Source organism: Alternaria novae-zelandiae (genome assembly GCF_023758075.1).
Source record: "Alternaria novae-zelandiae strain BMP 2774 chromosome Unknown scaffold_4, whole genome shotgun sequence".
Lineage (NCBI taxonomy): Eukaryota > Fungi > Ascomycota > Dothideomycetes > Pleosporales > Pleosporaceae > Alternaria > Alternaria novae-zelandiae.
The window spans coordinates 105219-120139 of NW_026056964.1; the positions used below are offsets into that span (position 1 = coordinate 105219).

At 40.9% G+C, this 14921-nt stretch overlaps 3 protein-coding genes across 3 annotated transcripts; 1 reads left to right on the forward strand and 2 right to left on the reverse strand.

The window, feature by feature from the left end:
- Window positions 1-7157: 7157 nt before the first annotated feature.
- On the reverse strand, window positions 7158-8990 carry J4E88_002556 (uncharacterized protein; the record flags this gene model as incomplete). The annotated part of the gene is made up of 2 exons (XM_049396217.1): window positions 7158-8872; window positions 8927-8990. The coding sequence occupies 2 exons, from the start codon at window positions 8988-8990 to the stop codon at window positions 7158-7160; spliced, it is 1779 nt and encodes a 592-aa protein (XP_049257565.1).
- A 482-nt stretch (window positions 8991-9472) lies between these two features.
- On the reverse strand, window positions 9473-10948 carry J4E88_002557 (uncharacterized protein; the record flags this gene model as incomplete). Its single annotated transcript, XM_049396218.1, has 1 exon — window positions 9473-10948. One exon carries the CDS (start codon window positions 10946-10948, stop codon window positions 9473-9475), a length of 1476 nt encoding a protein of 491 aa, XP_049257566.1.
- A 410-nt stretch (window positions 10949-11358) lies between these two features.
- Window positions 11359-12624, forward strand: J4E88_002558 (uncharacterized protein; the record flags this gene model as incomplete). The annotated part of the gene is made up of 3 exons (XM_049396219.1): window positions 11359-11648; window positions 11707-12472; window positions 12532-12624. 3 exons carry the CDS (start codon window positions 11359-11361, stop codon window positions 12622-12624), a joined length of 1149 nt encoding a protein of 382 aa, XP_049257567.1.
- Window positions 12625-14921: the final 2297 nt, after the last annotated feature.

Here is a 14921-nt window from a genome sequence, read left to right on the forward strand (position 1 = left end):
GCTTAACTATAAGCTCTACTCTATTCTCTAATATAACACTACTAACTCTAATAACTACTACTAATAGAATACGCTCTTCTATAAGAATAGGCGTAATAGCTACTTAGCGTTAGTTCTTATAAACTAAGCCTATTATAATAACACTAACTACTAAAACAACGCTAACTATATCTACTATAATAATATTAACTACTATTAATAAGATAACTCTAGTTATATCTATTACGCTAACGCTAGTTAACACGCGCGTAGTAAGTAATAGTTAACTCTATTTATAGCTTCTAAGTAATAACGCTAGCCTATAGCTAGCCTATATAATTAAGCTTTATCTACTATTATAGACACTAGTAGAGGTGTTACTATCTATCTACCTAATATTTCTATATATAAGAGTAATAATAATAGCAAAGATAAAAACTATAAGAAGTAGTAATACTCTATAGTAAATAAATATTTAACCTATATTAGTAATTACACTACTTTTATATACTTAGAGAACTAAATTAAAGATAATATCTAGAACCTAATTAAGTATAACATTACTTCTACTAAGAGCTATCTAGATATTCTAGACACTTTAGATAAACACTTTAGAGCTAAAACCTATAAAAAGAAAATAGAAGTAAAAGCTATTCTTTATAATTAGTATACTTTTATATAGAAAAATAGTAAGACGTTTATTACTTAGAGATAGTAATTTCTAAAAGTGCACGCTATTCTTAAGAAGAGTAACTATAAGATAGTAAGATACGCGCGTTAATATATACGCCTAGATCTTACTACTACTACTACTACTAGATCTATTTATAGAGAGACGCTTACCTCTTTCTTAAACTACGCTTATAACTAAAACCTTAATTAGAAAAAGATTAATTATTACTCTACTTCTACTACTAAAAAGGCTAGATATAAGCTAGAGTGTAACTATGCAAGCGCACGTAAAGACTATTACTAGTTACCTAGTAACTACTCTCTAAAGTGTAAGCACGTATCTAACTATATAGCTAAGCGTTCTATAGCGTTTAGTTACACTAATAAGTAGTAAGATATCTTATTTAAGAATAAAGCCTACTTTAAATATAGTAATAAGTTATATTAGAGTAATAACTATACTAAGAACTAAGCTATACTCTTTAACTAGATTAAAGGTTTATTATTAAACGCCTTAGATACTAACTTTACTAATAATAAGAGCGCTTCTATTAAAGATAACTAGTACTCTAATAATAACTATTAAGCTTACGTTAAAGATAAAGCTAATAATAAAAGCTATATAGTTAATCTAATCTAAAGCTTAGATTTTTAGACGCTTCTAAATAAACTTATAATATCTAGAAGCTAAAATAGAGTAAATTACTTAGAAAGACTTATCTTATAATAGAGTACTATAATTAACTTAAAGCTATAGTAATAACTATACTAGGCGTTAAGACTCTACTACTATAATAACACTACCTTTCTACTAGTGCTATACTTTCTAATAGTAGCCTTTACTCTACCTTATAGTTAGACTATAAGTACTAACTTAATACACTAATAAGTAAGAAGACAACTACTTACTTAGTTAATACTAGAGCTAGCGTCTACTTTATTAGTTACTAGTAAGCTATAAACTATAAACTACACTAAACTAAGACTTCTCTAATTTAGTTAACTTTTACTAATAGCTATACTATTAAATCTCTTACAGAAGCTATAGAACTACTTATTACCTATAGCTCTTATACTAGCACTATTCTATATTATATTATAAGTATAGAGCGCTATAACCTTATTCTAGGTATAAACTAGATAGACTAGTATAACTCTATATTTAGCTTTAGCACTAAACAGTCTATAACCTTTAATAGTCTCTATTACTACCTAAATTACTTATATACTAGAATTATAGAAACTATATATAGTAATAAATGTCTTCTAGATAGTTATACCTAAAAGACTAATAAGAATATAGCTATTATAATAATAAGTACGTACACTACTTATCTTATAGCTAAATATTATCTAGAGTAAATTATCTAGATTAAACCTTATTACTAGAATAAGCTAAAGAACCTTCTAGAGTAGAACTATAACTTTAGCGCCTTTTAGAATAATATAGCCTATTACGCTAGTATATCTTAGAATAACTTTAATAAGTATATAAAGAAGTATAAAAAGGCTAAAATAATAGATAAGAAACTAAAGAAGCTTATACTAGGCTAGTTATATTCTAAGATAAAGAAAATCTTTAGCCTCTATCTAGCTAATATATTACCTCTCTATTAACCTAGTATAAACTACGCTATTAATATTAAAGCTAATAAGCCTTTTTAACTCTATATTTATAAACTTATATAATAAGAGATAGAAGCTATTAAAACTTATATTAATAAAATAATAGGTAAGAGCTTTATTTAACTTAGTACGTTACTCTACGTCTTACTTATTCTTATTATTAAAAAGCTAGAAAGTAGACTACGTATTTATATTAATTACTAAGGTTTAAATACTATTATAAAAAAGAATTAGAATACGCTGCTATTAATTAAAGAAACTCTTACCTAAATATCTAAAGTTTATATTATAAGTATTATTAACGTTATTACTACTTTTAACTCTATTAGAATTAAGTTAGGTAATAAGAAAAAAACTATCTTCTAGACAAGATATAGCTTATATAAGTATTTTATTATACTCTTTAGCTTATATAATACTCTAAAAACGTTCTAGATATTTATTAATAAGACTCTAAGAGAATACCTTAATAATATTTATAGCGTATATCTTAATAACGTCTTAATATATAGTAAAGATAAGTTACTATATAAGAAATATATTCTTACTATACTAAAGAAACTTTAGAGTATAGATATATATCTAGATACTACTAAGTGTAAGTTTAAAGTTAAATAAGTTAAGTACCTAGAACTTATTCTTACTACTAATAAGCTTAAGATAGATTCTAAGAAAGTTACTACTATTAAGAACTAGTCTCTTCTACGCACTATTAAGAATATATAGTTATTTCTAAGCTTTATAAACTTCTATAAGCGCTTTATTAAGAAATTTTTATATCTAGCTAAAGCTCTAATAGAACTTACTAGAAAGAATATTAATACACGTAAGTTCTTTCTACTTACTAATAGCTCTACTACCTTTATAGCTTTTTACTATATTAAAGATACCTTTACTATAGCTAGAGTCTTAGCTTACTTTAACCTAAACCTAGAGTTATAGTTAGAAATAGATGCCTTAGACTTTGTTATAGCTACTATTCTATCTTAAATATATAATAGCGTACTCTAACTAGTTACCTTTCTATCTAAAAAAATAACGCTAGCTAAATATAATTATAAGATATATAATAAAGAGCTTCTTACTATTATCTAAGTATTTAAAGAATAGTGTTTTAAACTTACTAGCACAAAGAACTTAATTAAAGTTCTATCTAATTATTAAGCTCTCTAGACGTTTATAACTAATAAATATCTAAACTAATAGTAAGTCTAATAGACTAAGTTCTTAGCTAAGTTTAACTTCTATATTAAGTATTACTTTAGAAAGTAAGAAACTAAGCCTAACGCTCTTACACGCTAACTTAGTAACTTATCTACTAATTATAATAATAAATAGTAACACTTCTAAGTTTAAACTATTATTAAACTAGACTAGGTTAACTCTAAAGCTAAGATTATCTATATATAGTTTAAAAAGAATAGAGGTAGCTACTACGTATTATACCTTACGCGCTATTACTCTAAACACTTTAATAATCTTATTACCTTAGCCTAGATAATATATTAGCTTAGTAAGAAAGACGCTATTAGTAAGGTATACGCTAAATTAGCTTTAATAATATTTTCTTTATATCTTACTTCTCTTAACGTTACTAACAAAAACCTATCTAATACTACTTAAAAAGATCTATAGCTTATAATTAAAGCTAAGTATACTAAAAAGAAAGATAGAATACTTAAGAAGCTTATTAAAGCTATCTAGAAGAAGTTACACTATATCTCTTATAATTTAATTTATAGTAGTTACTATATATATATTAAACTAGAAAATTATACTCTATAAAAAAGTCTTCTATATATTAAGAATAAAGTCTATATACCTAGTTTAGAGTATATCTACACTAAGGTTATTAAGTAGTCTTACTAAGCATTTTGTAGTAGATATAGTAGTAAATATAAGTTATACTTACGCCTCTCTTAATAGTACTATTAGCTAAAGATAACTACTAATATTATATAATATCTCTATAACTATCTTACTTATAAATATACTAAAAGCTATTATAATAGAAGATATAGTCTTTTATATCTACTACCTATTCTCTATAAGTACTAGTCTTATATTTCTATAGACTTTATTACTTATTTACTACTCTATTCTTATAATAGATAAATCTTTACTAATATTCTAGTAATAGTAGATAGGCTTATAAAGAAGAAGAAGTTTATTCTAATAGTAGCTTTTACTATTAACGCTCTAGTTTAAGTGTTTATAGAGTATATATAAAGAAAGAAGAAATACTTAGAGAAAATAGTTACTAATTATAGAAGCTAGTTTATAGCTTACTTTTAGAAATAACTATATTAACGCCTAAGTACTTACCTAAAATACTCTACTACGTTTTACCTATAGACTAATAGATAGACTAAGAATACTAATATATACTTTAAATAGTATCTTTATATATATATTAACTATAAATAGAATAATTAGGCCTTATATCTTTCTATTATAGAATTTAAAGCTAACTTAATAGTTAGCGTAAGTACTAGTGTCTTCTCTTTCTATACTACTAAGAGATATAAGCTAAAGTTAGGTCTAGAACCTTCTATAGCTATATTATCTAAAAACACTACACTAGTACGTATAGATAAGATACGCGCTAATTAACTTACACTATATATTAATAAGTTACGCTAGAAGCTATAATACTCTATAATATAGGCGTAAGCTAAATAAGTAGAGTATACTAATAATAACTACCTTTCTACACTACTCTTTAAGATTAGTAATATAGTAATACTTAATACTAGAAATATTTATACTATTTAACTTAACTACTTATTAGACTTTAAGAATTAGAGACTATTTAAAGTTATTTACTCTATTAATAACTTAGTATATAAGCTCTAGCTACTAAAGAAAATAAGCTACCTATATAACGTCTTTTATCTATAGTTACTATACCTATACTCTAAAGATCTTATACCTAGATAGATTAGAGATACTAAGTAGTCTATAGCTATATACCTAGATATAGAAGATAATAAGAACTATATTATTAAAAGTATTAAAAACTATAAAATTAATAAGTAGATAAAAAACCTAAGTACTAAACGTAAGAGCTTTCTTTAATATTATGTTTAGTAGGCTAATTATTCTAAAGGCTCTAATAATCTCTTATAGAAGCTCTATATAAATGTTGTTAGTAGCGTAGAAACTATTCTAGACTATTACTACTATAACCTAATAAAGCCTAAGCTATACTCTATATTTAGAACCTTAGCTAGCTAATAAGATCTTATAATAATAATAATTAATAGTCTTACACTATAGAAATCTATATTATTACTAATAGTAAAACGTAAGTACTTACGTTCTACTTTAATACGTAAGTTAACTAATTAAGAAAAGTACTTCTACGTTCTTATCTTACTATGTTATAAAGTAGAAACTTTCTATATAGGCTATTAACTATTATATATAAGAACTTAGAGTAGTTACTTCTACTAATATTATAATAGCTTTATATACTAAGAGCTAGAGAAAACCTATATAATAGGTGCGTATAATAATACTATAATTTAGCCTTTAGAAAGTTACTACTTATCTATTATAACTCTAGTTTAGCTAGAAAATAAAGCTATTAAGGTATAGAGCGTAAGCGCTGTCTAGTAGACTAACTACTAAGTAGAATTACGCAGCGTTACTCTTTCTACTATATACTTAATCTAATGTCTATATTATTACTATTAATTAACGCGTCTCTTATAAGTAAGACTTTATAGATAGCCTAAGCCTATAACTAAGAGATATAATAGAGAATATAGAGAATATATAGAATAAAAGAAAACGCTATATAACTTATATTAGCCTGCGTAGCTTTTATAACATAGGTATTATATTTATAATTATAATTATACTAATATAGTATATTATATAGAGCAAAAAGAATTGCGTAGAGTATTAGAACTTACTCTTTTTAAAGAGAGAGGTAGTATAAAGAATTAAACCTACAACCTCTACCTAATTAGGCCTAGCTCTGCATTAGGCGAGCGGCCTGTGCAAGGAACATTAAAACCTCTGCGGGCACCTAGATAGACCTATACGCAGAATCTCAATTGTTACTCAAACTCAACCTTTACAAAAGCCTCCCGATATTTTTTCCAAGAAAGGTAGCTCAAGAAATGTAACGCTGTTGGAAAAGGCAGAGGCTTGTGTTTGAATTGATGGCATTGCTTCGCTGGTCTGGGTGGCAGACGTGGATGTGGAAAAGAGATCGAGAATCTTGGTCAAGTTCCTGAAGGTGACACTCTCAGAGGACTTTAAGACAAAGCGTTTCACGTTACCGTCGTAGATAAATACGCTTCTGCGAGCCTCAAGCTCTTCACGATCGGGCGATGTTGAAGAGTTTGTTGTCGACATCGTCGCATCTCTTTGTCGGTGTCTTGGGCAACTAAGACCATGGAAAAAATGGACGATACGGGGCTGGACCACATGAGAGAATATATGACTCCAGCTCAGCTGCCAAGAGTACCACATGTATGCAAGGCCCAGGATCTGCATGACAACAACTCCATCCCGCGGTGTAACAAAACCATACACTGCTATCAAGAAAATGCCTCAGGCGCTAAAAGATTGGCTGTGAGCGAGTTGAAGAAGCTCGTGCAGATAAGCAGCCACTGCGAGATGGCTTGCGATGAATGGGGGCCAGCCTTGTCGCCTACTAATCGAGAACCCCATCCCAATCGCATAATTGTGTACATCGCAAAGCGGGGGACCATCTCAGCCCTGTGCATTCGCCCGCGCAACTGGCTATCCACCGAAGCATGACAAGTGAGAGAACCCTGTTATGGAAGGCACTCAGCTGAGCTTGTTAAACGAGCGACACGACGCGCATGAGTCCACCGGCAGAGCTTGGTGATCCCGTCACGTCTTTACAGTTTCGCCTCAGCCTTGTTGCCTTCCGCTGCAGCAAGCAGAAACCGTCCAAAGTACCTCTCCAGCTTCGGCCCCGCATCCCCATCCAGCTCAACAACCGTGCCAACCCACCCATCAGGTCTCAGCACCACGATGGCCCCCTTCTCAGTCGCAACACCATAGCGCATATGCGCACTACAATCCCTATCGTAAAACACACGACCGAATGGCATACCACCCAGTGTCTCATACGCTGACGGTCCACCCGGTCCTGCGATAATGGAAAGACACGATACCGGAACATCCTCATCATTAAGCCAAGGCACTGCAGACATCGCAGCGGTGAACGACGCTAAAGCAAGTTTCGTGCGCGACACTTCCCCAGCAAATAGCGCAATATAAAATGTCGCAGTATTCGGTGTCTCACTCTGTAATCGCGTAGCCTCGAAAGTCGCAGGTTTCTGTAGCGTAACATCCGGTGCGCGCTGGCCAGGCTGTACAGACGACACACCCGAGCTCTGCGCGAGGTTGAGGTAGGAATCTGGCTCGTAGTATATACCCAGTCCGCTACTGAACGTCGCTGCTTCGGCCATGACTACGCCTAGTATCTCATTTGGATCTGCGTTTGGATCGCCGGTCCAACCCTCGGGTAACTGCATCGTCATGAGGCGCGAGATGTCTTTGTCGTAGTTGATCAATCGCTGTACATTGGGGAGTCGCTCTGCTTCGTACGAGTGTAGCAGGTCGGGTTTGGCGAGACCTTGGAGCACGAGGGAAAGCTTCCAACCGAGGTTGACGGCATCATGCATGCCGGTATTCATGCCTTGTGCTGCACCAGAACTATGTGTGTGACATGCGTCGCCGGCAAGGAAGATGCGTTCATTCACGAAGAATGAGCGCGCGATACGCTGCCCGACAACGTAGATGGTCCACCAATCCACCTGCTTGAACTTGAGGTTGAACGGCTTGACTGATGCGATGGCTTCTTTGACGGCGGCTTCTTCGTCGAACACCTTGTATGCTTTCTGGCGCTCCGCTGTGAACGCAAAGCCTATACGTGTTGCACCTCTGTCGAGCGCGGCCCAGAGGACGTTTCCGTGTGTCGGCGATTCGATGGCGCAGTACGTTCGCGGTTTGGGGAGGTCGGTCTCAATAACACCATCGACGCGTACCCACTTGTCTTCGCTGGAGGAACCGTCGAAGGGGATCTTCATGGCTCGTCGTACGAAAGACCGCCCACCGTCTGCGCCGACCAGATATCGACATCTGACTACGCTCTTCACCTTGGTCTCGCCATGTTCAATCGTAGCCAGTATGCGATATCCACCCATCTCAACCCCGTCTATAATCTCGATGTCCACCAGGGTATACGGCGCATCGAGTTGTACCCCCTCCTTAGCCAGTGCTTTCCTAAACACCTCTTCCTGGTACTTCTGACGTAGCACCAACGCGAAGTCCCACTTGGTATCTTTCATGTTCTCCATGAACGCCCAACCTCTTCCTTCGACCTCATTGCCATGCTTATCGTAGTTCACGGTCTCGCGACAAGCGAAACACTGCTGAGCAAGGGAATCAGCCAGAGAAAGCTGATCGAGCATCTCAGTCGTTCTCGGGAAGAGGGTAATGGCGCGTCCATAATTGTCTTGGGATGACTTGGGATATTGTTCTATGATCTTGATGCGATGCGTAGAGCGAGGGAGGTTGCGCGCGAGTTGGTAGGCGGTTACGAGGCCTGGGCATGGGTGTCAGTATGATAGCGCACTTTATGGAGTATGGGATTGTGTACCTACTGGCCCTCCACCTACCACAAGTACATCTACATTCTCTACCGGCAAACCCGAGGTCGACATATTGCCTAAAAAGTGATGAGATTCAGCTTGAGCGCGTGATAAGCTCGCTCAAGCTCATATGCCAGTGTTGCAAGCTACAAGCCTCATGGGCCTGATAGCTGCCTCGGAAACGGCAAGCAGGAGCCGCGCCTCTGATAAGAGGACCGCGTGCCGTTAGTCATGCATGCTTGATGTGACATGATGGAGATATGCACAATGTACGTGCTGTCGCGAAGGAAGGTGGAAGCAAGAATGGGGTGGGACGCGAGGTGCACAGGGGGCTGATAAGATAAGGATCAAGCCGCGGCAAACATCATCTGCAAGCCCAGCCGTTCGCTCAAAGCTAAAACACCGAATACATTCCAAGGTTATGGAGACCCCGAGGAGAATCCACGCGTTGCATGCGACATCTCGTGTCACGTAACAATCAAACACGTTCAACGCGTCGATGATCAATCTACAAGTCCAATGCCACGGCGCACGCGCATCACCACAACCCACACCTACAACGGCAACACCCATTCCCCCTCCTTCATCGGCTTCGCCAGACTACTCGTATCCCTCTTCGTAAACCTTCCATACCCTTTCTCCCCCAACAACCCGCCATTGTCCCTATCCCAAACCATCTTCCCCCTCAACAACGTCCACCTCGGCCATTGCTTCAGCTTCCTCCCTTCAAAAGGCGTGTAGTCAACATCATGATGCAGCATACTATTCGTCAACTCAAACTCCTCCATCTTGCCATCTGGATACCAGATATTGATATCAGCATCCGACTCGCCCTCTATCAGCGCGCCTTTTTTCGGATAGAGACCGTATAGCTTCGCGGGATTCGCAGATGTGACCTCCACGAATTTGGTGAGCTTGAGGCGGTTTGCGCTGAGGGTGAGGGAAAGGCGTGTTTCGATACCAGGGCAGCCGTTGGGGATATATTTGAAGTGGCCTAGAGGGTATTCTGCGCTGATGCTAGACTTCTTACCCATCTCAGGATCGTCATAGCGGAAGGGACAGTGGTCGGAAGAAAGGATGGTGAATGTGCCGTTTGCAAGGCCCTCCCAGATGACGTCGCAGTCTGCTTCGCTTTCACGAGGTGGGGGTGAGCATACGCATTTCGCGCCTTCGAAACCGGGTTGGTCGAGATCTAGCTTCGTGAGGAAGAGGTATTGCGGGCATGTTTCGGCGTAGATGGGTAGTCCGCGGTCTTGCGCTGCTTTGATATGTGCGGCTGCTGCGGGCGTGGATACGTGGACGATGAGGATGGGAGTGTCCATGAACTCTGATAAGCTGATTGCACGGTAGGTGGCTTCGGTCTCTGCCATGGGCGGGTGGGATGAGCCGTGGTATTTCGGCGCGAACAGCTTCTTCTTTTCGAGTTGCGCGGTCATCCAGTCGATTACCTGTCCGTTCTCGGCGTGGATCATGGTCGTTATGCCTTGTTTCCGGGCCTCGAGGAGGATGTCTAGAATCTGGCCATCGTGCAGTTGAAGGGCCTCGTAGGTCATGTAGATCTTGAGGGAGGATATGCCTTCTTCTCGCAGGGTCTTGAACTCTGAGAGCGCCCTTTCTGAAGGGTTGCCGACGATGATGTGGAATGAGTAGTCGATGTAGCAGTTGTCCTTCGCTCGCTCATGAGTGGCCGCCAGAGTGTCAAGAAGAGTATCCTCGGTCTTCTTTTGAGGCGCAAAGGTCACCATGGTAGTGGTACCACCGCATACCGCCGATCGACTGCCGGTCTCATAGTTATCTGCTGTTGAGCCGTTGCCGAATAGTGGAGGTTCTTGGAGATGAACATGAGCGTCCACACCTCCTGGCATCACATAGCCGCCTTCAGCGTCTATCGTTCTCGTCGCTTGTGCATCATTCAAACCTCCTCTTGAAACTACCTTTGCGATCTTCTCGTCTTTGATAGCGATATCCCACTCTTGAACTTCATTTTCGGAAACTACCACTCCATTGATGATGATTAGATCGTACTCCATTGCAGCTTCGTTCAACCTTTTTCCGAGCAGAACAATGACACGAAATATACTTCCCGGTCATACACGATCACGAGAGGATACATCTCAGCGGTTATCGTAGTAGTGAAAAGAGGGCTAGTCCAGGTTTGTGAGGTGCGTATCTTGACCCCTCTTTCGCGCTGCCCCACCTTCCTCCCGTCGTCGTTCTTATCAACCACAACGCCTATTCGCGTATAAACGCGCTCGAGAATGATGCATATGTCCTGCACAGTCATAGACATTGGTCATAGATGAAGGAGACGAGTTTCTCGCAAGCCGACGCGTCGGATGTAGCTACCGCAGTTGTGACGCTTCCAACTACCATGCGTACCTAGGTAGCTCTCTGGATCACCTGGGCAGTCTTCGACTTGCCAACGTACACCTGTATCACCATGCCTTCCAAAGCTCTCAAGATCAACGGCGAAAGGCTGAACAGCACATTACAAGAAACATGCACTTCATACGGCGCTCTCCCAGCGCCGTCAACAGGCATGTGCCGCCTAACCTTAACCCCCTCCGACAAAGCGGCTCGAGACTGGCTAGTCAGCGAATGCAAGAGTCTAGGATGCGACATCAAAATCGATCAAATGGGAAACATATTCGCCATACGCCCAGGTACCGCTACAGACAAAGCACCAATTGGCATGGGTAGTCACATGGACACGCAACCAGCAGGCGGGAGGTAGGCGCACCATTACCCAAGCAATCATCACAGTCATCAGAGCCTGATGAAAAGATAGATACGACGGCATCCTAGGCGTTCAATCAGCCCTAGAAGTCCTCCGTACCCTGCACGAAAACAACATCCAAACCCACCACCCCATCGCCCTGATAAACTGGACCAACGAAGAAGGCGCGCGGTTCCCCGGCGCAATGATGGCATCCGGTGTCTGGAGTACGCACAGTAGCACAGATCTATCCGCATGCCATGCTCTCCACGATACCGACAAGATATCCATGGCAACTGCTTTACAGGAAACAGGATACCTTGGTTCAACGCCGTGCGATTACCGCGAGAACACTCTGTCCGCGCACTTCGAACTACACATTGAGCAAGGCCCAATCCTTGAGCGTGAGGGAAAGCAAGTCGGTGTTGTTACGAGTGTACAAGGAATGAAATGGTTCGCCATCCGCGTCACAGGTCGAGAAGGCCATTCAGGCACAACGCCCATGGAAGGAAGAGCAGACGCTCTAGTAACAGCTGCACGGCTCATCACCGCCGTAAGAGACACCGCCGTGCAGACTGGCCTGGGTGTAGCTACCGTGGGTGTCATCAGCAGTGATACAAGTTCGCAAGCTACTATACCCGCTGGCGTAGGATTCGTGGTGGATGTTAGATGCGACACTGATGATCTCGTCGATCAGCTTTCCGAGTCCATCTTACGCGCATTCGATCAAGTCATCAAGGAAGAAGACAACGGGACCAAGTATTCCGTGGAGCGTACATGGGGATTACCCGAATCGAAGTTCCATCCGGATTGTATCGAGGCTGTGAGGACGGCGGCGGTGGGGTTAGTGGGTCAAGGTCAGGTTATGCAGATGAAGAGTAGAGCAGGACATGATAGTGCGTGGACGAGCAGGGTGTGTCCGACAAGTATGATATTCGTGCCGAGCAAAGGGGGGATAAGTCACAATCCGGAAGAGTATACGAGTCCTGAGCATTGCGCTTTGGGAGCACAGGTTTTGCTTGACGCGGTGCTGGAGTATGATGGGGAGGTTGGGCGAAAAAGAGACTAGCGTGTCAACGACGTCATCGATACTCTCCTACCTTTCACCCTTGCATCCACTCGTTACGCTCTGCAACTACCTTGTCGCAACTGTATAATGAGATTTCCCGTCTGTCGATTGGCGCAATTATCGAACTTCTCTTCACTAAGTCTGTATCCACCACGATTATCGCCACTACTCGCCAATTTCATCCAACCCCGGCAACTCCACGCATCCACCATCATGTCGAGTCCAGCAAAACGGAAAGCTGAGAAAGATATATCGCCACCGAAACCAAAGAAGACAAAGTCGACGACGAAGGCGAAGACTGAGATTCCCGCGTATCATCTCACTCCATCAAGACAGGACGAGTCGGGAGAGAATGTCTGGCCGGCGAGGAAGGAGCAAATTGAACGCGCGCAAGAGATCATCAGAGAATGGTACATTAAGACGCACTCGACGGATGAGATGTTATGTGCTAATTTGCCACAGTGCTGAAGCGCAAAAACCAACAGTCATTTTACCCGACAAGGATGCAGACGGACTTTCCTCTGGTGCCATACTTCATCATACTCTTACCGCTCTAGGTCTCCCAGGTGATCTAATATCCGTTTACTTTCCACCAAAAGGCTCCAATGTACATGATGAAAGCACAAAGCAGGCTCTGACAGCCATGTCGCCCTCTTATATCTTCATCCTAGACCAAGGCAGCCGAAAAACACCGCCTGTCATCGATTCACCTCACACATGTCTCGTGGTAGACCACCACTTTGCAGATGAGGGCGGGTTCCCAGAAGGAAGCGATTATGTGACTGCACACGACTGCCCACCTGTGGCAACCAGTGCACTACTGACATACACCATCTGTCTTCCTCTACACCCTGACCTTCACGACAAGATATCATGGTTAGCAGCACTAGGAACCCACGGTGATCTCGGAAGCAGCATAAAGTGGGAACCCCCCTTTCCGGACATGGTCGCAACTTTCAAGCAACATCCTAAGAAGTCCATCAACGATGCCGTGGCTTTAGCCAATGCACCACGTAGATCAGCAGCATACAATGTGCAAGATGCCTGGGACGCCGTCATTTCCGCGAGCAGTCCCGGAGACATCTCAAAAGCCGACAAGCTGAAAGATGCAAGCATGGAGGTTAGACGGGAGACCGAACGCTGCACTCACACAGCCCCGAAGTTCTCCGCCGACGCTACAATCGCCGTTCTGACTATATCAAGCGCCGCGCAAATACATCCCGTCATCGCAACACGCTGGTCTGGCACCCTCAAGTCCAGCAAACTAGAAATCGTCATGTGCGCGAACGAAGGCTACCTACCCGACAAAGTCAACTTCTCGTGCCGCGTTGCAAAATGCGCGAGAGCGCGCGAAGGAGAGGAGAAGGTCGACATCATCAAGAAGTTGGAGAGCATTGCATCAGGGGACGAGGAGCTGAGAAAACGGCTTGGAGAGAGCTTTGCGAGGGGTCACAAAGAGGCCAGTGGGGGGATTGTGGGGAAGGCCGAATGGCAAGAGTTTAAGAAGTTGATGGGTGTAGGGGAAGCGAAGAAGAAGGCGGATGGAAAGAAGGAGGAGAAGCCGACGCAGAAGAATACTCTGGCGAACTACTTCGGGAAGAAGGAGAAGAGCGTCAAGGTGGAAGGTGCTTAGACTCTGAGCGGCGATAGCACACCAGACGTCTTCCTTCCTTCGAGAACAACCAACGGATCGGCATCTACGACTACACACGGGAAAGGCGTCGAGGAAAGCCTGGTAAACTCTGCGCTGTGCGTGATGAGGATACCACTGGCGTCAATTCCGATAGGGGTGGGATGCCAAACGCTTCCTTCATTACCAATCTGAAGCAATCTCGATTATGCCACTACGGAAGAGGCGTGAAGGAATCCGGGTTGGGACCGCCTCGCATGCACTACACTATCATACGCTCAGACCAAGATTAAACAATACTCCATCTATCGCAGATCGGAATCGAGAGGAACTTGCAGGGAGGAGTCAATGGCGTTCAGGCCCATGCCCGTCCACACTCTTTCTCCGCCAGTGGCCTTCGTTACTCATTTCTCTAGACAAACTCAAGGCGAAAAGAGAGAAAATAGCTGTGGGTATTGACACGCTCAAACCAATGATGGATGTTCTAGCGTTTCTACACCGTTTCGCATTAAATACCGACTAGCCCGGCGGGCGGCTCCAGGCCCAAATTGCCGAAAGATCGGCATTCTCGATCAGGAACATAAGAGG